General features: G+C 48.7%; 1 protein-coding gene across 1 annotated transcript in view; it reads left to right on the top strand.

Moving 5' to 3' along the window:
* NINL (ninein like) overlaps positions 1-23,896 on the top strand; it is a 321,722-nt gene that overhangs the window by 204,729 nt on the left and 93,097 nt on the right. The window contains exon 18 of the mRNA XM_075339423.1: positions 19,642-21,021. Coding sequence (XP_075195538.1) covers positions 19,642-21,021 — 1,380 coding nt within the window. The remainder of the gene's footprint in view (positions 1-19,641; positions 21,022-23,896) is intronic.

Below are 23,896 nucleotides of genomic sequence, written 5' to 3'. Positions count from 1 at the left end.
AGCCAAAATCTTGTGATACATGACTCCATCAATCCTCCCTTCAATACAGTGCAGTCATCCTGTCCACTTTGCACAAAAGCACATCCAAAATAAAATGGTTCAACCCCCATGCTTCACCGTTGGGATGGTGTTCTTGGGGTTGTACTCATCCTTCTTCTTCCTCTGAACACAGTGAATGGAGTTTATACCAAAAAGTCGTATTTTGATCTCATTTGACCACATGACCTTCTCTCATGCCCCCTCTGTGTCATCCAGATGGTCATTGGGGAACTTCAAATGAGCCTGGACATGTGCTGGCGTGAGCAGGCGGACCTTGCGTGCCCTGCAGGATTTTAATCCATGACGGCGTAGTGCGTTCCTAATGGTAATCTTTGAGACTGGTCCCAGCTCTCTTCAGGGCATTGAACAGGTCCTCCTTCCGTGTAGTTCTCGGCTGATTCCTGAGTTTTCTCAGAATAGTCCTTACCCCACGAGGCGAGATCTTATGGAGCTCCAGACCTAGTAAGATTGACAGTAATCTTGTGTTTCTTCCATTCTGTGATAATTGCGCCACCAGTTGTTGCCTTCTCACCAAGCTGCTTGCCTATTGTTTGATATCAAGCCCATCCCAGCCTTGTGATGGTCCACAACTTTGTCCATGGAGTCCATAGTCAGATCTTTGGTCTTGGCCATGGGGGAAGTTGGAGTGTGATTTTGATTGTGTAGACAGGTGTATTTTTCTTCATCGTTCCTTATGGAAGACCCAGACCATGGGTGTATAGCTTCTGCCTCCGGAGGACACACAAAGTACTACACTCAAACGTGTAGCTCCTCCCTCCGGGCTATATACACCCCCTGGATGACAATCTAACCAGTTCAATGCTTTGTGTTCCAGGAGGTCACACACACACATGCATTCTCTGATTTTTCATTTTTAAGATTTTTGATTCAAAGATATGGAAGAAAAGCGGGTCCAGTCTGGACTCCCGGCATGTCCCTTCTCACCCCACTGTGTCGGCGGTGCTGTTAAGGTTGACTTTACAAGGCTGGAGCCTTCACATGCCGTGCTCCTTCACCATCCTCTGAGGCTCTGGCTTGAAGTGGGAGCCATCACGGTTCTCACTGCTTTGCAGGAGACCGGTCTCCATCCGCAGCCCTGTCAGGATCCTGCCGGACGGAGCGTGTAACCCCCCCCCCCAGGGACATGGCCCTGCGTCTCAAAAGCTAAGTATTGAGAAGTTTTTCAGGGGTCCCGGGTATATTTATTGTGGGGAGAGTGTGTCTTTTGACTTTGCTGTGAATTCTGGCTGGTTCTCTGTTTTTTTCCTGAGAACCGCGCCGAGGGTGCCTGCTCGTCGGCCGGATGTAAAAATTTAGGCCCCGGCTTCAGTTGCGGCCTAGTTTCGGTTTCATTCCCTCTGCATGTCAGCCTTGCAGGGGAACAGTGCGGCGCCGCCCACCGGCCGATCAGCAGAGGGGAGGACACTCCTCTCTGAGGAGATGTTTCCCTCCCCTGTAACTCTCCTTGGCCCTCCGGATTCCTGCTCTTGGGCTAATCCCCGCCCCCCCTCCTCACTCCAGAGCCATTTTATCAGCATTCTCACACTGATCGGAGCTGGCTGCTGCAGCTGCTGCATCCACTGGGGGTCCAAGCTGTGGAATCCGGAGGGCACACAAAATAAGCGGTCTGGTAAGCCACAACCTCTGGTTGTGGGCTTTATTATACACTCTCAGGAGATCATTCTATAGGAGTGTATTCTTTACTGCAGAGCCTCCACCTCAGCAGCATGTCTGTCACTAGGAGCAAGTCTGCTAAGCTGTACTCTATATGCACTGCATGTAAGCTCATTCTGAGCTGAGCACATATCCACATTGTGATGCCTGCTCTAACATGGTGGTGCCTCAGCCTGGAGCCTCTTCAGGGGTCCCCCCGGCTGCTCCGGCCCCGGTGGCTGAACCCCCGGCTTGGGTAGCATCTTTTTCCAGAGCTATCTCCCAGTCTTTTGCCGACTCCATGGGACAGCTGTCCCGGACTCTGCTGACCATGCATCAGCCCCCTTCTCAGGGCGCCTCTGCTGCTCCGAGCTCTGCAGAGCTCTCAGAGCATGTTTTAGGACCCCGTCCTCCTAAACGGAGACGCAGGGACCCTTCTCCTTCCTCGTCCCACGGCTCTGATTCACGAGCTGAGGTGCAGGGCGAGGAGGATACTTTTACTGTGGGTTCAGATGCTACCTCTATGTACCCCATTGACTTATCTGAGGGTGATGCGGATGTTAGTGATTTGATTGCATCCATTAACTCCGTACTGAACCTCAATCCACCAGTGTCAGAGGAACAAGCCTCTCTGGTAGAAATACACCAGTTTACCTCTCCTAAGAGAGCTAGGAGTACGTTTTTTAACCACTCCAGTTTTCAGGCCACTGTTTCCAAGCCCAAGGCCTGTCCTGACAAACGCTTTCCAAAGCGTAGTTATGATGACCGTTTTCCCTTTCCACCTGAGGTGGTTAAGGAGTGGGCTCAGTCCCCAAAGGTAGACCCTCCGGTGTCTAGAATCTCAGCCCGGACAGTCGTATCTGTGGCCGATGGCACCTCTCTTAAGGATCCCACTGACCGCCAGGTTGACCTTCTGGCCAAATCTGTATATGAGGCGGCAGGAGCCTCGTTCTCCCCGTCTTTTGCAGCAGTGTGGGCTCTTAAGGCAGTCTCTGCCTCTCTGGCGGAGATACATTCCCTCGCCAAGGACTCTATACCCGAGATGGTTGCCTTAACTTCCCAGGCTTTGGCCTTTTCATCCTACGCCATGTCTGCCATTCTAGAGGCTTCTCACCGCACGGCGGTGGCTTCCGCTAATTCTCTCGCGATCCGCAGGATCTTGTGGCTTCGAGAGTGGAAAGCAGACGCTTCTTCTAAGAAGTACCTTGCTGGGCTCCCCTTTGCTGGGTCCCGGCTGTTCGGTGAACAACTGGATGAAATTATTAAGGAAGCTACTGGCGGGAAGAGTACTTCCTTGCCACAAACTAAAACCAGGAAACCTGTCCAGGGCAGGAACCAGTCGAAGTTTCGTTCCTTTCGTTCCTCTAACTGGTCATCCTCTAAGCCCTCAGCTTCGTCCACTACCTCAGCCAAGGATCGTAAACCCAACTGGCGCGCGAAGCCGCATCCTCAGAAGAACGGAGGAGCCGCTGCCACTAAGGCAGCCTCCTCTTGACTATCTGACTGCGCCAGCAACGTCCTTGGTCGGTGGCAGGCTCTCCCACTTTGGCGACGCGTGGTTTCAACACGTCTCCGATCAGTGGGTGCGGGATATCATCTCCCACGGCTACAGGATAGAATTTTCTTCCAGCCCGCCAAACAGATTTTTTCTGTCCGCTCCCCCCTGCTCCAAAGCCGCCGCCTTCTCACAGGCCGTGGCATCCTTGCAGGCCAACGGGGTAATTGTTCCGGTTCCCGCCCGGGAACGGTTCAGAGGTTTCTACTCAAACCTCTTCCTAGTCCCCAAGAAGGACGGTTCCTTCCGGCCCATCCTGGATCTTAAGCTTCTCAACAAGCATGTTCAGGTGCGGCGCTTTCGCATGGAATCTCTGAGATCGGTCATTGCCTCAATGACCCAAGGAGATTTTCTAGCATCCATCGACATCAGAGATGCCTATCTGCATGTGCCTATTGCGGTTTCACACCAGCGTTGGCTACGCTTTGCAATCTGAGAGGAACATTTCCAATTCGTGGCTCTCCCCTTCGGGTTAGCCACAGCCCCTCGTGTTTTCACCAAGGTCATTGCAGCAGTGGTTGCGGTCCTGCATCTCCAGGGGTTGGCAGTAATCCCCTACCTGGACGACCTTCTAGTCAAGGCCTCATCCAGTGCAGACTGCCAGCGGAGTGTCTCGCTCACTCTCGCCACGCTTGTTCAATTCGGGTGGCTTGTCAATCTGCCCAAGTCCACTCTGACCCCGACCCAGGAACTTACGTACCTAGGGATGCAATTCGAGACTCTGCCAGCACTTGTGAAGCTGCCCTTAGTCAAACAGCAGTCCCTTCATCTGGCGGTGCGCTCTCTGTTGAAGCCCCGCCGTCATTCCATCAGGCACCTCATGCAGGTGCTGGGTCAGATGGTGGCATCAATGGAAGCGGTTCCCTTTGCCCAGTTCCATCTGCGTCCCCTGCAGCTGGACATTCTCCGCTGTTGGGACAAGCGGACCTCTTCCTTGCACAGGCTAGTGGCTCTGTCGCCGCAGACCAGGAGCTCTCTTCAGTGGTGGCTTCGGCCCCTCTCTCTGTCACAGGGACGCTCCTTCCTGACTCCGTCCTGGGTGATCCTCACCACGGATGCCAGCCTCTCCGGCTGGGGAGCAGTATTTCTCCACCACCGAGCACAGGGCACTTGGACTCCGTCCGAATCAGCCCTCTCGATCAATGTGCTGGAAATTAGGGCTGTTCTTCTAGCTCTCGTAGCCTTTCACCACCTGTTGGCGGGCAAGCACATCCGAGTCCAGTCAGACAACGCGACAGCGGTTGCCTACATCAATCACCAGGGCGGGACTCGCAGCCGCCTGGCGATGTTGGAGGTTCAACGAATCCTTCAGTGGACGGAGGACTCCAAGTCCACCATATCCGCAGTCCACATCCCAGGCGTAGAAAACTGGGAGGCCGATTATCTCAGCCATCAAACCGTGGACAGCGGCGAGTGGGCCCTGCATCCGGCAGTGTTCACGTCAATCTGCCGCAAGTGGGGCACTCCGGAAGTGGATCTAATGGCATCCCGGCACAACAACAAGGTCCCGGTTTACGTGGCTCGCTCCCACGATCCTCAGGCCTTCGCAGCGGACGCGCTGGTTCAAGATTGGTCTCAGTTCCGTCTGGCCTATGTGTTTCCCCCTCTGGCTCTCTTGCCCAGGGTTCTGCGCAAGATCAGAATGGAGGGCCGTCGGGTCATAATCATTGCTCCGGACTGGCCCAGGCGAGCTTGGTACCCAGATCTGCTCCGTCTGTCCGTAGAAATGCCGTGGCATCTCCCGGACCGCCCAGACCTTCTCTCTCAAGGTCCGTTTTTCCGCCAGAATTCTGCGGCTCTCAGATTGACGGCGTGGCTCTTGAGTCCTGGATCCTGACAGCTTCAGGCATTCCTTCTGAGGTCATCTCCACTATGACTCAGGCTCGGAGGTCTTCCTCGGCCAAGATTTACCACAGGACTTGGAAGATTTTCCTGTCCTGGTGTCGCTCTTCCGGCCATGCTCCTTGGCCGTTCTCTTTGCCGACCATTCTGTCCTTTTTACAGTCCGGTCTGCAGCTAGGACTGTCCCTCAATTCCCTTAAGGGACAGGTGTCGGCTCTGTCGGTATTATTCCAGTGGCGTATCGCCCGACTGGCTCAGGTGCGCACCTTCATGCAGGGCGCATCTCACATCATTCCTCCTTACCGGCGGCCTTTGGATCCCTGGGATCTTAATCTGGTCCTCACAGCCTTACAGAAACCCCCCTTTGAGCCTCTTAGTGAGATTCCTTTGTTTAGACTTTCACAGAAAGTGGTTTTTCTAGTAGCCATAACTTCTGTCAGGAGAGTCTCTGATTTGGCTGCGCTCTCTTCGGAGTCACCTTTTTTGGTGTTTCACCAAGACAAGGTGGTTCTCCGTCCGACTCCGGACTTTCTCCCTAAGGTGGTGTCTTCTTTCCACCTTAACCAGGACATTTCATTGCCTTCCCTTTGTCCGGCCCCTGTGCATCGCTTTGAGAAGGCATTGCATACCTTGGATTTGGTGCGGGCGCTCCGAATCTATGTGTCACGCACCGCCGCTTTTAGGCGGTGCACCTCACTTTTTGTGCTAACCACGGGTCAGCGCAAGGGTCTCTTGGCTTCTAAACCGACCCTAGCTCGTTGGATTAGGTCGGCCATCTCTGATGCCTACCAGTGTTCTCAGGTGCCCCCTCCGCCAGGGATTAAGGCGCACTCGACCAGAGCTGTCGGTGCCTCCTGGGCTTTCAGGCACCAGGCTACGGCTCGGCAGGTTTGTCAGGCTGCCACTTGGTCTAGTCTGCACACCTTTTCGAAGCACTACCAAGTGCATGCTCATGTTTCGGCAGATGCGAGCTTGGGCAGACGCATCCTTCAGGCGGCTGTCGCCCATTTGTGAAGTTAGGTTTTGCCTACTTCTCAGTTTTGTTTATTCCCACCCATGGACTGCTTTGAGACGTCCCATGGTCTGGGTCTCCCATAAGGAACGATGAAGAAAAAGAGAATTTTGTTTACTTACCGTAAATTCTTTTTCTTATAGTTCCGACATGGGAGACCCAGCACCCTCCCTGTTGCCTGTTGGCAGTTCTTGTTCCGTGTGTTTCACCGGCTGTTGTTGTAGACAGAGGTTCCGGTTTTTCCGAGTTTTACTCTATCTCTACTTATGGGTGGATGTCCTCCTTCAGCTTTTGCACTGAACTGGTTAGATTGTCATCCAGGGGGTGTATATAGCCCGGAGGGAGGAGCTACACGTTTGAGTGTAGTACTTTGTGTGTCCTCCGGAGGCAGAAGCTATACACCCATGGTCTGGGTCTCCCATGTCGGAACTATAAGAAAAAGAATTTACGGTAAGTAAACAAAATTCTCTTTTTATATAAGTAACAAGCTCAAACAAGTGCAATTAAAATACTGGTAATGAGTGCAGAGAAGGAGAAAGAAAAAATAACAGGTTTGTGCGAGCCTGAATTCTTAGTGGTTGGTAGGTGATGAAATACTTATTTCATGCAGTAAAATGCAAATTAAGTACCTATGGTAAAAATTCCATTTTCTGTAGGTGGGAAAACTTGCAAAATCGGTAGTGTATCAAATACTTATTTCTTTATCGTTCCTTTGGGAGACCCAGACCATGGGTGTTTAGCTTCTGCCTCTGGAGGACACACAAAGTACTACACTCAAACGTGTAGCGCCTCCCTCTGAGCTTATACACCCCCTGGTAGCCAGTCCTAGCCAGTTTATTGCTTTGTGTCAGGAGTCATACATCCACACATGCATTCTCATCTGATTTGTTTGACTTTTGGTAAGAGTTTGAAGAAAAGCGGGTCCATGTCTGGACTCCCGGCATGTCCCTTCTCACCCCACTGTGTCGGCGGTGTTGTTAACGTTGATTTACAAGGCTGCAGCCTTACATGCCGCGCTCCTTCACCATCCCTTCTGGGCTCTGGCTTCAAGTGAGAGCCAGCACGGTCTCCATGCCTGGCAGGAGTCCGGTCTCCATCCACAGCCCCTTGAGGGTTCTGTTGGACCGGAGCACTCATCCCCAGGGACATGGCCCTGCGTCTCAGCAGCTAAGTACCTGAGACGTTTATGTTGGGGGTCCCGGTTCTTTATTGTAAGGGGAGAGTATGCTGTATGTGTTTGTTTTAACTTTTCCGGCGGGTTCTCTAGCTTTTGCCTGAGAACCGCGCCGATGGTGCCTGCTTGTCGGCCTAGCCGCTTAAGTTTAGGCCCCGGCTTCACCGGAGGCCTAGTTTCATTTTCGTGCCCTTACATGTCACTCATGCAGAGGGACAGGTTCGGCTCCTCCCGGCGGCCGTTCTACACAGGGGAGGGACACTCCCCACTGCTGGGGCGTCCCTCCTTCCCTGCAGGTCTCTATAGCCCTCCAGTTCCCGCTCTTTTATAGGAACACCCCTAGTCCCGCCCCCTCTCTTCGCTCCGGTGGCCATTTCTCAGGCAGAGTTCACTCTGCTCTGGGACATCCTGCATTCTGCATCTCTGCTGAGGTGCTGCGCACTGGGGGACCGGGCTTCGGGATCTGGAGGGCACACAACACCGCGCTCAGCGGTCAGTTAAGCCACAGCCGGTCTCCGGTTGTGGACCTCTGTATATTCTCCCTGGGGTTCATTCTCTGCAAAGCCCCCACTCCAGCAGCATGTCTCACACAAGGAGCAAGGCTCCAAAGCTTATTCTGCATGCACTGCATGTAAGCTCCTGCTGCCTGAGCCGAGCACCTATCCACATTGTGATGTCTGCTCTAACTTGGCGGTGCCACAGCCTGGAGTCTCACCCCCAGTGGTCTCTCAGGCTGCTGCTGCACCTGTGACTGAACCCCCCGGCCTGGGTAGAGTCCTTTTCTAGGTCCATATCCCAGTCATTTGCTGAGTCCATGGGACTTTTGTCCAGGACTTTGATGAATATGCATCAGCCTCCCTCACAGGGTGCCTCTAATACTCTTGACAGAGGACTCCTATCCTCTGACCTCCGTCCATCGGAGCTCACTGAGGATTCATCATCTGATCCCAGACCCCGTCCTTCTAAGAGAAGGCGCAGGGTTTCTCCCCCCTCCCCATCCCACGGCTCTGTCTCAAGAGCTGACTCTCAAGATGAGGAGGATGCCCTCACTGGGGGCTCGGAGGCTATGTATCCCATCGATTTCTCTGAGGGTGACTCAGATCTTAGTGATTTGATTGCTTCTATTAATTCTGTGCTGGATCTCAATCCGCCAGTCTCAGAGGAGCAACCCTCTTTGGCAGAAAAACATCAGTTTACCTCGCCTAAGAGAGTGAAGAGTGTGTTCTTTAACCACTCCAGTTTTCATACCGCTGTGACCAAACCCAGGGCCGGCCCTGACAAACGCTTTCCAAAGCGTGGTTCTGATGATCGGTTTCCATTTCCACCTGAGGTGGTCAAGGAGTGGTCTCACTCCCCAAAGGTAGACCCTCCGGTGTCTAGGCTCTCAGCCCGGACCGTTGTGTCGGTGGCTGACGGCACCTCACTTAAGGATTCCACTGACCGTCAGATTGACCTTCTGGCCAAATCTGTGTATGAAGCTGCGGGGGCCGCGTTTTCCCCGACTTTTGCAGCAGTGTGGGCTCTCAAAGCCATCTCTGCTTCTCTAGAGGAGATGCATTCCCTCACCAAGGAATCTATGCCTGAGATGGTTACCTTAACTGCTCAGGCTTCAGCCTTTTCATCTTATGCCATGTCTGCCATGCTAGAGGCTGCTCACCGCACTGCGGTGGCTTCAGCTAATTCTCTTGTTATCCGCAGGATTTTGTGGCTTCGAGAGTGGAAGGCAGATGCTTCTTCCAAGAAGTTTCTTGCTGGGCTCCCTTTTGCTGGTTCACGGCTGTTTGGTGAACAGCTGGATGAAATCATTAAGGAAGCTACTGGCGGGAAGAGTACTTCCATGCCACAAACCAAGACCAGGAAACCCGCCCAGGGTAGGAATCAATCGAGGTTTCGTTCCTTTCGTTCCTCCAACTGGTAATCCTCTAAGCCTTGCGCCTCGTCCGCTAACTCAGCCAAGGATCAGAAATCCAACGCCCAAAAGCACGTCCGCAGAAGACCGCAGGAGGTTCTGCCACTAAGGCAGCTTCCTCATGACTCTCGGCCCGCTCCAGCCACGTCCTTAGTCGGTGGCAGGCTCTCCCACTTTGGCGACGCTTGGTTAAAGCAAGTCTCCGATCAGTGGGTGAGAGACATCATATCTCACGGCTACAGGATGGAATTCTCTTCCAGCCCTCCAAACAGATTTTTTCTCTCAACTCTCCCCTGCTCCAAGGCCGCCGCCTTCTCGCAGGCCGTGGCGTCCTTGCAGGCAAACGGAGTGATTGTCCCAGTTCCCGCTCAGGAACGGTTCAGAGGTTTTTACTCAAATCTCTTCCTAGTTCCAAAAAAGGACGGTACCTTCCGGCCCATCCTGGATCTCAAGCTTCTCAACAAGCATGTCCGGGTGCGGCATTTTCGCATGGAGTCTCTGCGATCAGTCATTGCCTCTATGACCCAAGGGGAGTTCCTGGCGTCCATCGACATCAGAGATGCCTATCTGCATGTGCCAATCGCAGTGTCACATCAGCGTTGGTTACGTTTTGCGATAGGAGAGGATCATTTCCAATTCGTGGCTCTCCCCTTCGGGTTAGCCACGGCCCCTCGGGTATTCACCAAGGTCATGGCGGCAGTGATTGCGGTCCTGCACCTCCAGGGGTTAGCAGTGCTTCCTTATCTGGACGACCTTCTCGTCAAGGGTCCATCCAGCGCAGACTGTCAGCGGAGTGTTTCGCTCACTCTCGCCACCCTAGCCCAATTCGGGTGGATTGTCAATCTTCCCAAATCCACTCTGACTCCGACCCAGAGTATCACGTACCTAGGGATGCAGTTCGAGAGTTTGCCGGCAATTGTGAAGTTGCCCTTAATCAAACAGCAGTCTCTCCGGCTAGCGGTGCGCTCTCTCCTGAGGCCCCGCCGTTATTCCCTCAGGCGCCTGATGCAGGTGCTGGGTCAAATGGTGGCCTCCATGGAGGCGGTTCCCTTTGCCCAGTTCCATCTGCGTCCTCTGCAGCTGGACATTCTCCGCTGTTGGGACAAGCGGCCTTCCTCCTTGCACAGGTTAGTGGCTCTGTCGCCACGGACCAGGAGCTCTCTTCAGTGGTGGCTTCGACCCCTCTCCCTGTCCCAAGGGCGCTCCTTCCTGACTCCGTCCTGGGTGACTCTCACCACGGATGCCAGCCTATCCGGCTGGGGAGCGGTACATCTCCACCACAGAGCACAGGGCACTTGGACTCCGTCCGAGTCAGCCCTTTCAATCAATGTGCTTTAAACCAGAGCTGTGCTTTTAGCTCTCCTAGCCTTTCACCACCTGTTGGTGGGCAGGCACATTCGCGTCCAGTCAGACAACGCGACAGCGGTTGCCTACATCAATCATCAAGGCGGGACACGCAGCCGCCTGGCAATGTTGGAGGTCCAACGCATTCTTCAATGGGCGGAGGACTCAAAGTCCACCATATCCGCAGTCCACATCCCTGGCGTAGAAAACTGGGAGGCAGATCATCTCAGCCGTCAATCCGTGGACGATGGCGAGTGGTCCCTGCACCCGGCAGTGTTTCAGTCAATCTGCCGCAATCTGCACTCCGGACGTGGACCTAATGGCATCCCGTCACAACAACAAGGTTCCGGTTTACGTGGCTCGCTCCCACGATCCTCAGGCCTTCACCGCGGACGCTCTGGTTCAAGACTGGTCCCAGTTTCGTCTGTCCTACGTGTTTCCCCCTCTAGCTCTCTTGCCCAGAGTCCTGTGCAAGATCAGAATGGAGGGCCGTCGAGTCATCCTCATTGCACCGGACTGGCCCAGGCGAGCTTGGTATCCGGACCTGCTCTAACTGTCCGTGGAGATGCCGTGGCATCTTCTGGACCGTCCAGACCTGCTCTCGCAAGGTCCGTTTTTCCGCCCGAATTCTGCGGCACTCAAATTGACGGCGTGGCTCTTGAGCCCTGGATTTTGACGGCTTCTGGTATTCGTCCTGAAGTCATCTCCACTATGACTCGGGCCCGTAAGTCTTCCTCCGTCAAGATCTATCACAGGCCTTGGAAAATTTTCCTGTCCTGGTGTCGCTCTTCCGGCCATTCTCCTTGGCCATTCTCGTTGCCGACCCTTCTGTCTTTTTTACAGTCCGGTCTGCAGCTAGGACTGTCCCTCAACTCTCTCAAGGGACAAGTCTCAGCTCTATCAGTGCTGTTCCAGCGGCGTCTCGCCCGGCTGGCTCAGGTCCGCACCTTCATGCAAGGTGCGTCTCACATCATTCCACCTTATCGGCGGCCCTTGGATCCCTGGGACCTTAACTTGGTCCTCACGGTATTGCAGAAACCCCCTTTCGAGCCCCTTAGGGAGGTTTCTTTGTATCGTCTTTCTCAAAGGGTGGCCTTTCTAGTTGCCATAACTTCTCTTAGGAGAGTCTCTGATTTGGCTGCGCTCTCCTCGGAGTCACCTTTTTTGGTTTTTCACCAAGACAAGGTAGTTCTCCGCCTGACCCTAGACTTTCTTCCTAAGGTGGTCTCTCCCTTCCACCTTAACCAGGATATTTCCTTGCCTTCCTTCTGTCCGGCCCCTGTTCATCGCTTTGAGAAAGCGCTGCATACTCTAGATCTGGTGTGTGCTCTCCGCTGCGCTTAGGCGGTTCACCTCTCTTTTTGTGCTAACCACAGGGCGGCGCAAGGGTCTCTCTGCTTCTAAGTCGACCTTGGCCCGTTGGATTAGATCGACCATTTCGGACGCCTTCCAGAGTACTCAGGTGCCTCCCCCGCCGGGGATCAAAGCACACTCGACCAGAGCTGTCGGTGCCTCTTGGGCTTTTAGGCACCAGGCTACGGCTCAACAAGTCTGTCAGGCTGCCACTTGGACTAGCCTGCATACCTTTTCGAAGCACTACCAAGTGCATGCTCATGCTTCGGCAGATGGGAGCTTGGGCAGACGCATCCTTCAGGCGGCTGTCGCCCACTTGTGAAGTTAGGCTCCGCCTACTTCTTAGTTTTTTCTGTTTATTCCCACCCAGGGACAGCTTTGGAACGTCCCATGGTCTGGGTCTCCCAAAGGAACGATAAAGAAAAAGAGAATTTTGTTACTTACCGTAAATTCTTTTTCTTATAGTTCCGTATTGGGAGACCCAGCTCCCTCCCTGTTGCCTGTTGGCAATTTTCTTGTTCCGTGTGTTATCACCGGCTGTTGTCGTGGACAGAGTCTCCGGTTGTTCCGGTTCTTGTTCGGTTCTACTTGTGGGTGGCTATTCTCCTTCAGCTTTTGCACTAAACTGGCTAGGACTGGCTACCAGGGGGTGTATAAGCTCAGAGGGAGGAGCTACACTTTTGAGTGTAGTACTTTGTGTGTCCTCCGGAGGCAGAAGCTAAACACCCATGGTCTGGGTCTCCCAATACGGAACTATAAGAAAAAGAATTTACGGTAAGTAACAAAATTCTCTTTTTTTCCCACTGTACATACATAAACACCACACACACACACACACACAGCTCTGCTACATCATCACACACTGATCACTTGATCTGAAAGGTCATCAAGTTGGGACGTGCAGCATTCCTGCATCTTTGGTGCAGTGCAGGAGAGGAAGCTACCAGGACCTGCACTTCACTAATCAGATAGCTCAGTGTTTGGTTGGAGGAGAGAGAACTGTGCTGCTATATACAGTGTGATTGGGAAGGATGCTGTGTCCTTGGTCATTGGCAGCTTCCTGTGGACTATAAAGATTTTTTTTTTTTTTTTTAAAGTATGTCTTCTAGTCAAAACAATAAGTAACTTTAAATTTCTTAGGAATAAATTCTATAAATGTGTTTTGTTTTTTTTTTAATTTTTTTTTATTTTGAGGGGGGAGGGAGGAAGGTGCTTCTTGCTACCTGTGGCATAAGTATGGAATAACTCCTGTCCAGAAAGACTAACTGTCCCTCTAGTGCAGGGGTGGGCAATTTAAATATCTCATGGGGCCACATGAGAACTTGGGATCCTTTTTAGAGGGCCGGACTAATATAATTAACTCAATTCTACCCAAAACTGTATATATGTGTGTGTGTGTGTGTGTGTGTGTGTGTATAAATATTACACCAGTTACCCCTGCAATTGTCCCCCCCCCTCAGGTTATTAGTGACCACTCACCTCTCCTTCCTCAGGCACCTCCGTACGGGTCCCCCGCTGAGCTGCTTCTTCCCGGTTACAGGCCCTGGCTGCACCGCTGCTTCTCTCTGTCCAGGCACCGGCTGGTGCCGCTTCTCCTGCCGGGCGGGAACTTTTCAAATGACACACACGTGCTGTACTGCCGACATCAGGGCGCACATGTCACAGAGAAAGCTGCCGGGCAGGGAACAGAGGACCGATCCTGAAGCTCCGCACAGTGTAGCAGCGGAACGCAGGAATCTGTCCTCTGTTCCTTGCCCGGCAGCTTTATCTGTGACACACGCGCACCCTGATGTCGTCAGTATGGCGCGTGTGTGTCATTTGAAAAGTTCCTGCCCGGCAGGAGAAGCAGCACCAGGTCTCCAACTCTAATCTAATGGGCGGGCCGGTCACAGACAGTAGGCGGGCCGGATGTGGCCCGCGGGCCGCCCCTTGCCCAGGTCTGCTCTAGTGTCACTAAAAAGAAGCTACTGTGTAGAGGCCCTCATACACATTAGATAGCTTTTGGTTAACTTCCTCTTCCATACAGAGGAATGATTGGCTCTGTTAGCAGCTTGTTCAATGGAGAAAAAAAAGATTGGTTGTTGAAATTCAACGGGTCAGATCCTTCTCTCCCTTGACATTTATCAGGGTAAAGTCTTTAGTCCTCCACATATATTAGAATGTGTTTCAGCTTATTCTGACAACTTTTAGTCTATAATGTGATGATGTGAGGAGGGCATTAAAGTGAACACTACCATCCTGCATATATTAGGCTGATCTTCAGGTTAATAGCATTTGATAGGTGCCCGGCTGCAGTACTTGCAATACGGTTTCCAGGAGAAAAGAAACTTATTTTCTTCCCAGGAGCCGCCAGGTTAGTCATACCAACTAGCTGGTGCAGCTACAGTAATGGCTCATAGACCACTCGCTGTGAATAGCAGCTGTAAGCACACTCCGGCACTTTGACTGACAGCTGACAACATGAGAGGACATGCTTACAGCCACCGCTCACAATACTGTGAAAATGTGTTGGGAAAAATAATTTTGTGACGCTAACTAATGTATACCTCCTACAGGTTCTCCTCCTGCACTTGTTAGTGCTGCTTCATCACACCCTACACAGATCTTCTGTTCTCATAATGGCTACTAATGAAAGAGCGCGTGACCAGACCTGTCCATCAATACCCTCAAAATGGGGGAAAAAAATGCACATGTGAAAGACGTGGTTTTTTTTTATTTATTTTTTTTATATTTTTGGAGGGGTGAGGGGGCTGATGGACAAACAGGACCGATCACTTACTCCTCAATTAACTTCCTGGGGAGCTGTGTAAGGCTGCACTAACAAGTTCAGGAACAGAACCTGGAATACTTGGTGTCACAGAGCAATATCTTTAACACCTCTGTTATAAGTGAAGAATCCCTTTTAGGTTCTTTAAAGATTGTTACAGCAATGAAACTACAAGCAGAGTCATGGTGGTTGGGTGAGAAGTAATTTTAGGAAAGTATGATTTCCATTGCTTCAATCTTTTCAGTCTGTAATAATGGCTGTTCCATTACCTAGTTGATAATTTAGCACTATCCTTAAAGGGACTCTCCAAGAAGTTGTGCAAAATAGCCGCCATCACATATTTTAGTCTGCAACTCATCCGCTTTAAGCACATATATTAGCACGGGTTGCATAAAGAAACACTTCTCGAGATGGATATCCTTGAGTGATGATCGTGCATGTTCCAGCATTGTGAATGGGCTTCTCGCTCAGTCTGACAGGTCTGCAACTGGGCAAGGAGCAACTCTGAAACTGGAGAAACAAACCTCTACTCTGCTGACTGAGCAGAACAGGTTTATAACTGCACACAAGCAGGTCGGAAGCAGGAGGAAGAAAAAGACGAATCTGCTTTGTCAGCCAAGCAAAGGAGAGGTTTTTTGTTTTTTTTTTTGTTTTTGTTTTTTTTTCCTCCTCCTGCTTCAGCCCTGCTATTTGCAAACCTGTCAGGCTGAGTGAGGAAGTGTGAATGCGAAGATCAGATATGCTCATTCACGATGCTGCTCCTCTGCTTGATATTTCTCAGAGGCCTCTGTGTGATGCAGTGTTCAAGCGAACTGTTTATTTTCCCCTCACCCATGACAGCACCACGTGAGAGAGAGAGGGATCCGCCCAGCCAGGACAGGAAACCATTCTGAATAAAAGGGCGGTGCCTCTCCCCTTCGTCAGTTGGTTTCCTGCCCTTGATGGGGGACCCCTGTTCTGTAAACCGGCGGTGAAGTGAAGAAAAGTGACGCGGGCAGTGAGGAAGACGCAGTCGTTATTCATCTCCTTTCAGGGTAGTACCAAGGGTCAAGGGGTGTCAAAGGGTACTATTGCTAGGTGGATTAGGGAGGCCATTGCTTTAGCCTACTTCTCCAGTGGAGCGCCCGTTCCGGAGAACATTCGGGCCCATTCCACCAGAGCAGTGTCTACTTCCTGGGCTGAACGTGCGCAGGTATCTATTGAACAAATTTGTAGGGCCGCTACCTGGTCCTTACAGTCTACTTTTTTCCGACACTATCGGTTGGACCTATCCTCCTCGGCTGCTCTTTCATTTGGTAGACGGGTGCTTGAGGCAGTGGTCCCTGCCTAATTAGGTTTCTCTGGAAATCTCTCACGTGATGCTGTCATGGCTGAGGGCAAAACACCACGGTTACTTACCGGTAGCCAGTTTTTCCAGAACCCATGACAGCACCCATATAATCCCTCCCTTTCTCATCCTTGGTGTGCACTTCTGGGTGTACTTGTGTGTGTTTAGTGGTGATGGAGTAAGTTCTAACATTTGTTGGAGGTCCTCTCGTTCTCGGTAATCAACTGACGAAGGGGAGAGGTACCGCCCTTTTAATCAGAATGGTTTCCTGTCCTCGCTGGGCGGATCCCTCTCTCTCACGTGGTGCTGTCATGGGTTCTGGAAAAACCGGCTACCGGTAAGTAACCGTGGTGTTTTCCTAGGACTGGTTGAGGCTTGAAATATGTAACAGCGGCCATTTGGACATCTTTTCAGAGAATCCCTTTTAAATATATTAGGATCACTTATTGAGGCTCTTAAAGTATTAAATAATGCATTCATTACAATTAACTGTTACTTTAATGTGTGTAAAAATGTTTAATTATGTTGCACGTGTAACCAGACTAGTCCTGATGCTCCATCACTTGTCCCTGCAGCTTGTCCCTGCACATACTGGTTTGTCAATTCCGCTGCTCAGGGTGTGATACCGGTGTACTGAAGGGATGACTGATGACGCTCATGGACTAGTCCAGTTACCTGTATAGTGGGATTAAATTTTATTTTCCCTTCACCCATGACAGCACCCATATAATCACGTGGTGCTGTCATGGGTTCTGGAAAAACCGGCTACTGGTAAATAACCTTGGTGTTTTCCCTTCACCCATGACAGCACCACGTGATTATATGTGTGCTGTCATGGGTTCTGGAAAACCGGCTACCGGTAAGTAACCTTAGTGTTTTTACACATTGCTGTTATAAAGGAATCCATTAAAAACATTTTGAGGCCTGAATAAAAACTGTTAATATATTATATAGGTAACTCTTCCTTTAATGGTTCCTGTGACAGTGCCTTGAAATAGTATTCCACATTTTGTCATGTCACACCCACAAAATTGAATGTATTTTGTGATTTTATGTGACATACCAACACAAAAGTAGCAAATATTTGTGAGGTATAAAAGAAACCATTCATGGTTTTCTAAATTATTTAAAAAATATAAATCTGAAAATTGTGGCTTGCATGTTTTTTCAGCTTCCCTGAGTCAATACTTTGTAGGTTAACTAATAAATTTGTAAGTTTTTTTTAAGATTTTTTTTTTTTTAATATGCTTTAAAAACACTAAGTGAAGATATCAATGAAAAACTCCATTAAAAAAAGGTAACCGACAGGAACACTTGCTACGTTTTGTTGGTATATAACATAAAATCTCAATAAAATACATGTAAGTTTGTGGGTGTAACGTGAAAAAATATTGCAGAAAAGTGCACAGCACTGTATGGATGGTAGTGTCTCCTGCCAGTAGTGAGGTACTGGTGTGAATTGCAGCCAGCAGATCGGGCAGTATTAGGGTGCCTCATGCAACAGTACTATCAGGCTGTCCTTCATATACAGAGACATTTTGCTCAAGGTTCAGGAATGCTTTTCTATGGCTACTTTCACACCTCCGGTTTTTGCTATGCGGCACAATCCGGCACTTTGCAGGAAAATCGCAACCGGTTTTCTTTGCTGCCGGTTGCGATTTTCCTGCATAGACTTTAATTAGTGCCGCATTGTGCCGCATGGCCTTGCGTTCCATCCGGTTTTTGCCGCATGCGGCAGATTTAGCCGATGCGGCGGCCGGATGGAACGTTGCCTGGCACGTTTTTTCGTGCGGCAAAAAAAAACCGCATCGCGCCGCATTCGGCCAATGCGGCGCATTTTTCAATGCATGCCTATGGCGGCCGGATGCGGCGCGATGCGGCAATAACCGCATCCGGCCGCCGCATGCGGTTTTTGCCACTGCGCATGCTCAGTAGCATGCCGCAAGCGGCAAAAACCGGACTGGCCGCATGTAAAAAACTTATGCAAAGGATGCGGTGTTTTCACCGCATCCGTTGCATAGCTTGCACAGCCGGATTGAGCCGCAGAGCTCAAGCCGGATGTGTGAAAGTAGCCTATGGCTCTCTGCACAGATATTCTGCTATTGTCTGTCCACTGCTAAGCGCTATAAAATACTAACATCTAAGGCTTTGTCTGTGCCCCCGTGCTTTTCTATATTCTGTGCCCCTTTGGGATGCTCATCTATTGCTGTTTGTCCAGATCGTTTTGCCTCAAAACTGCTCCAATGGTCTAACTAAATACTGAGGAAAACGGGCATACACCAGGGAGATGACAAAAAACCTGCAGATTTTGACCATTTTTTTGTGATTTCATCCAATTCCACTGACATTTTCTGACAGCCATATTATTTTCCCATTTTTACATAAACTGTTTTAATAGATATAATGTATAAGTAAAATTAAAATCTTCCAGATCCTGGAAGATACAGACTAACGGCCCATGTACACAGTGCATGAGAGGCAGCCATCTGATATGTATGTGCGTCTACTACCAGTGCATGAGAGGCAGCCATCTGATATGCATGTGCGTCTACTACCTCTTCCTACGACCGAAGATGTAGATGGGGGGGATAAGGAATTGGCAGATGGATAAACGCCCTATTATGTTATGTTCAGTGGAGATAAGCTACGCTAAAGATGTCTGACAGTGGTTTACTCCACCCGCCTTTAAAAACACATAAATGCATGGCTGCCCCGAACATGCATGTGTATGGCAGAGTCCGAAAATATAGTTGTCTGGCCGGCAGAAGACCTTATCAGATGCAGGGGCAGCTTTTCCTATAGTACCTTAGTCAGACAGCCATAATGCCTGTTCCTGTTAACTTCCATATTACTTCTGCATGTTGTGGCCCGACCTCGGGTTGCATGACTAGGACTAAAGGCCCTGTCACACACAGAGATAAATCTGCAGCAGATCTGTGGCTGCAGTGAAATTGTGGACAATCAGTGCCAGGTTTGTGGCTGTGGACAAATGGAACAATATGTCCATGATTTCACTGCAACCACAGATCTGCCAAAGATTTATCTGTGTGTGTGACGGGGCCTTAAGGGTATGTGCATGTTAGGAAATTTCTGCTGCAAATACTGATGTGTTGGAAGGAAAAATACAAGATAAAGATCACGCGTTTTGGACTCCTTTTTTGCATGTATATTTGATTAGTTTTATCCTTCATTCATGAGAATAGGTGAAAAAACACTAAACTACTTCAAAAATATGCAACATAAAAAAACGCAATGAGTGCTCATCGTGGGCACATACCCTAACAGTATCATAGAGATCAATGATCTGGTTCATTCAGTTCTGAAAATTTGCACTGCAACTCCTTAGGCCAGTCTCATTACAGCCAACTGGTTAGCAAAAGGCTATGTTCATACCAAGTTGTATATTTCTGCCGGTGCCTGCAATTCCCATTTCTGAGTTATGCCGTATAAAGCATATGCCAAAAAGAGGCCCTATTCCCGGGTAACCCCAATCCTTGTATATACAACCTGCCCATGGGGTAGCTTATAACTTATCTGGTGGGCTAAAGAATTCTTTTACCTGTATTACTGTTCCGCTGTGGTAATGCCAGACAGACATTTAGGCAGGTTTCTATGAAATGAATGCATAATTTTGTTTAATTCAGGTGACCGTCCATTTATCTATAGGGAAGAAACAGAAGATGAAGTTATTGAGAAGCTGGCACAAGTTGAAGCAAAGTACGCACAACATTGCCAGGGTTTAATCCAGCAGCATCTCATGGAAAAAAATGAGTTCCAGAGAATACACGACTCTGAGAAGAATGCGTTAATCCAAGACCACATCACTGACATACACCACCGGGAAGAAAAAGAGAAGACCCTAATGGCACAATGGAAGAAAGATCAGCTAAGACTAGTGGAAGAACACCATGAGGACCAAGCTGTAATTTGTAAATCATTTGCTGTTGAGAAGGAAAGACTAGAAACCCATTATAGAGATCACATTAATGGGCTCAACCATGAAATTGAGGGTTTAAATGCTTTGTTGGTAAAAGCTAAAAATTCTTGCACCATTATGAGAAAACGGCAACGGTTGGTTGAGAAAGGACATTGTGATCCTTGTGATGAGGGGACTGTAGCCGATCTGAACCAGCAAATGCATTCCCTCGTGTCTACAAATGATAGAGCGGATGCAGGGCAAGTGGTTTGTGACGTCCACAACCTTCAGGAGAATCCGCCATTGATGAATGGAGGCACGGATAGCGATCCTCCAAGTGAACACCTCGTAGAAAGTCACAAAAGGCATAACTGTAGCTTCAATACGCAAGATGAGCAGGATTACTTTTCTATAGACATGGCTGAGGGACATCCCTTCAATGAGGCAGAGGAGAACACATTAATAAGGCTACGTGAGATGGAGGCCTTGGTAACCTCTCTGAGAGCCCGGCTGCAGGAGCAGACAAAGACTCAACAGACCCTTATGAAAGAACGAGAAAGATTTGAAGAAGAAAAAGCCCATCTAAGCAGCTTGTTAGAAACTAGGGCAGACAAATGCCCGCTTTCTGAGGACATGGCAATAGAATTAATTTCTCAGTTGCAGGAAAGCAGAGAACGTGTACAGAAGCTGGAATCAATGCTCCAATTGCCTGGTGGTGAGAAGAAAAATCTGGAGGCAGGGATAGTTAGCAATGCTGACTTAGATTACAAGCTGAAATTAATGAGCACAGACGAAATAGTTATGGCAAATCAGACAAATGTTTCTGGAAATATGCTTAAAAATATGTGCGAGTCCCAGACTGGAATGGTCACAGTAGAAGATCTTCTAGCCAAAAATGCTAAGTTACTCCTTCAGCTGAAGAACAGTGAAGAGGAAAAGCGGGTCCTACAGAAGCAGATAGGAGACAGTATGTGTAGGGGCCATCAAATGGAAGAATGGGCAAGCAAGCAACTCCAGGAAGCCAGGGAAGAAGTGGAGACAGAGAAGAACTATGTGAAAGACAGGTTGTTCGAACTGGAAGACTTGGTACGAAGACTAGAAGAACAGACTTCTGCTTATCAAGATGACAGGTTAGACTATGGGATTTTTTTTCACTTGGCTCTCAATGAAATACAAAGAAAGCTACTCACACTTTACTAACTGCACCACTGACCACACCACAATGTTTGTTTTAAGGCCCCTTGTTATATATTGTCTATTTGTTGAGTATTTGTGTTCTTTAGGTATAAACTGCACTATGATTCTGATACATTTTCTATAAGGCGTCCTCCTTTTCCATTGTGCACTCAACTTTTAATCATACTAACACAGATTTAGTTTAAATTTTCTTTTTTTTAAATTAATAGATTTTAATATTAATGCATGTAAGTATATATGTGATGTAAATGCTTTTTTTTGGTAGCTTTATATTGTCTTGTTGTGGGAGTCCATTCCGGTCATGCAATTAGGTGGGTTTCACAGGTCCAACATTCACGGTTCGAGTATGGACAAGGATGTTCAGATCAGCCGCAGGTCTCCAGAAAGCCTCATATATATTCTTCATAGGTCAGGTGATCCACAGCCGGTCTGGACATCGTGGTCCATACTCAGAACATCAATGCTGGACACATGAATACGGTAGTTATTTGTAATGAGCACACAAAGTTCTCTCAGTGTGGATTAATCTACTGCAATAATTTGGTCCCATGATATATGTAAGCACTTAAAAAAGTTTTTTCTTTTCTTACATAAATCAGTGAAACCAAATTATGAGATCACTTAAGGATGAGCTGCAAGTTGCTGCTCATAAAAGTGTATGGAAAGTGAAGAGGGAAGTAAGATATCGAGATGGAAAGATGCCGACACGGTCCTGAGATGATTATCATATTTGGTGGTTTTGCATATTCATTGTGAATTTGCGCATATGAAAATATATATCTTTTATCTTTCAGTCAATAGTCAGTCAGGATTTATCAAGGAATATTGTAACTGTTTGCTAAATATGAAACTGTGTAGCATTCTCACCCTAGATCAGGTTTTCTGAAACTAAAATACCAGGAAAACTGTTTTGATCATGATTTACCTGTGCAGCTAGTTTACGTTCTGAATAAGTACCTTTTTATTTTTTTAATTTTTTTTTTTTTTTTCTGCAAAGGTTTCCCCAAAATGTAGATGAGATTTGTGTGGTATTTCACTGCAAATCGATGTGAGAAATCTGCAGCGAGTATCCTTAACTGAAGAAATACAATTAGGTCCAGAAATATTTGGACAGTGACTGAATCTTCGTGATTTGGCCTCTGCAGGCCGCTATTTTTAATTTATTTCAAATCTGTTTTATTGATGAAACTGTTGTCAACATACAAACATATCATTTGTGCAATTACAATACATAAACATCATTTTCTCAATGCCGGGATAATATCCAGAAATTGTTACATTACTAAATTTCTTGGAATTCTTCAAATTATCTTTGTGATATTACCATACAACCACTTATAAATTATAGGTCAGAATTCCCACTTCTTTTGACTTCCCGTATCCTATTATACTCATTCTCCTTGTGTGTCTATTGTCTTATGAATTATTGATAAATCTTTTCATATAAAAAATGAAACTAGAAAAATGCAGATTAATGTTCAGAAATGAAAGAAAGAAGAGGAAAGATACAAGCATAAAGAAGAGGAAATTAGAGAGAAGGGGGGAGAGGGGGGAAAGCAAGAAAAGAAAAGAAAAAAGGGGGGGGGGAAGGAATGAGACTCCCCACCGTTTCTCAGTTCAAAAAGCTCGCCAAACTCTCCACAAACTCTGGGGACTCCATGAACATAATCCATGGTCTCCAAACTGTAGTAAATTTTTCTGTGTTCCCATTTAGTTCTGCTGTCAGCTCCTCCATTCTCTGGAGGTTTGTCATTTCCTCCAACCAATCCAGCACCGTAGGGCATCTAGTCTGTTTCCAAAATCGTGGGATAATCATACGGGCAGCCGCCAGGCAAAATCGCAACATGTCCCTTTTTTGTGTTTTAATAGCTCCTGGGAGCATAGAAAGAAGAGCAACCTGGGGGGATTTTTCTACTTCACCTCCGCTCATCTTTTTGTACAGGTAGAACACTGAGTCCCAAAAGGGTTGCAGCTTAGTACAGCTCCACCATATGTGTAGCATTGTACCTGTGTCTGTGCCACACCTCCAGCACACATCAGACACAGAGGGAAATATAGCATGTAATTTAGTCGGGTAATGGTACCACCTTGTGAGAATTTTATAACTTTTCTCTTGAGCGGCGCACGCCAAGGAAAGCTTGTGGGTCCACAGGTACACTCTGCTCCAATCGTCCTCTGGAATATCCTCTCCCAGTTCCTCTCCCCACCTACAGACAAAGTGAGGTTTATCCACCCTATTTCTCTGGTTCAACATTTTATAAATGAGTGAGATGCCATGTCCAGGTGATGAGCCCTGTAAAAATATTTTCTCAAAAGGAGTAGGGGGTGTCCTCATCCTTCTCTCCCTGTCCTGGTACGAGAGGAAAGATTTCAACTGCATATATTCCATCCAGGAAATCTCTTTCCCTGTGGCCTGCATGGAAATATAAGTTGGTAGGGTGTGTCCCTGGAGCACGTGACAAAAACGAGTATCATCCGCCCGAGTAAATCCCCCGAATCTATGGGAGTGGAGTCCTGGGGGGAACTTCTTATTACCGAATACGGGGGTAAGTGGGCCCTGCTCCTGAGAGAGAGATCCCTTTTTTATCTCTCCATCCCACATCCCCATCGCTGTCCGCGTGAACTCCATTCCTTTCGCTATCTGGATCCTACTTTCTTTCTCTAACCATGGAAGTAGATGTAAGGGAGTTCCCAGCACATCCTGTTCAATCACCACCCATTGTTTCGAATTACCATGAAAATGCCAGTCCAGTAATCTCGTTAGGATAGCTGCCTTGTAATATAATTGAAAATTTGGGAGCCCCGCCC

This window comes from Anomaloglossus baeobatrachus, chromosome 3, assembly GCF_048569485.1.
Source record: "Anomaloglossus baeobatrachus isolate aAnoBae1 chromosome 3, aAnoBae1.hap1, whole genome shotgun sequence".
NCBI lineage: Eukaryota > Metazoa > Chordata > Amphibia > Anura > Aromobatidae > Anomaloglossus > Anomaloglossus baeobatrachus.
This window is presented reverse-complemented; position numbering and strand designations above follow the sequence as displayed.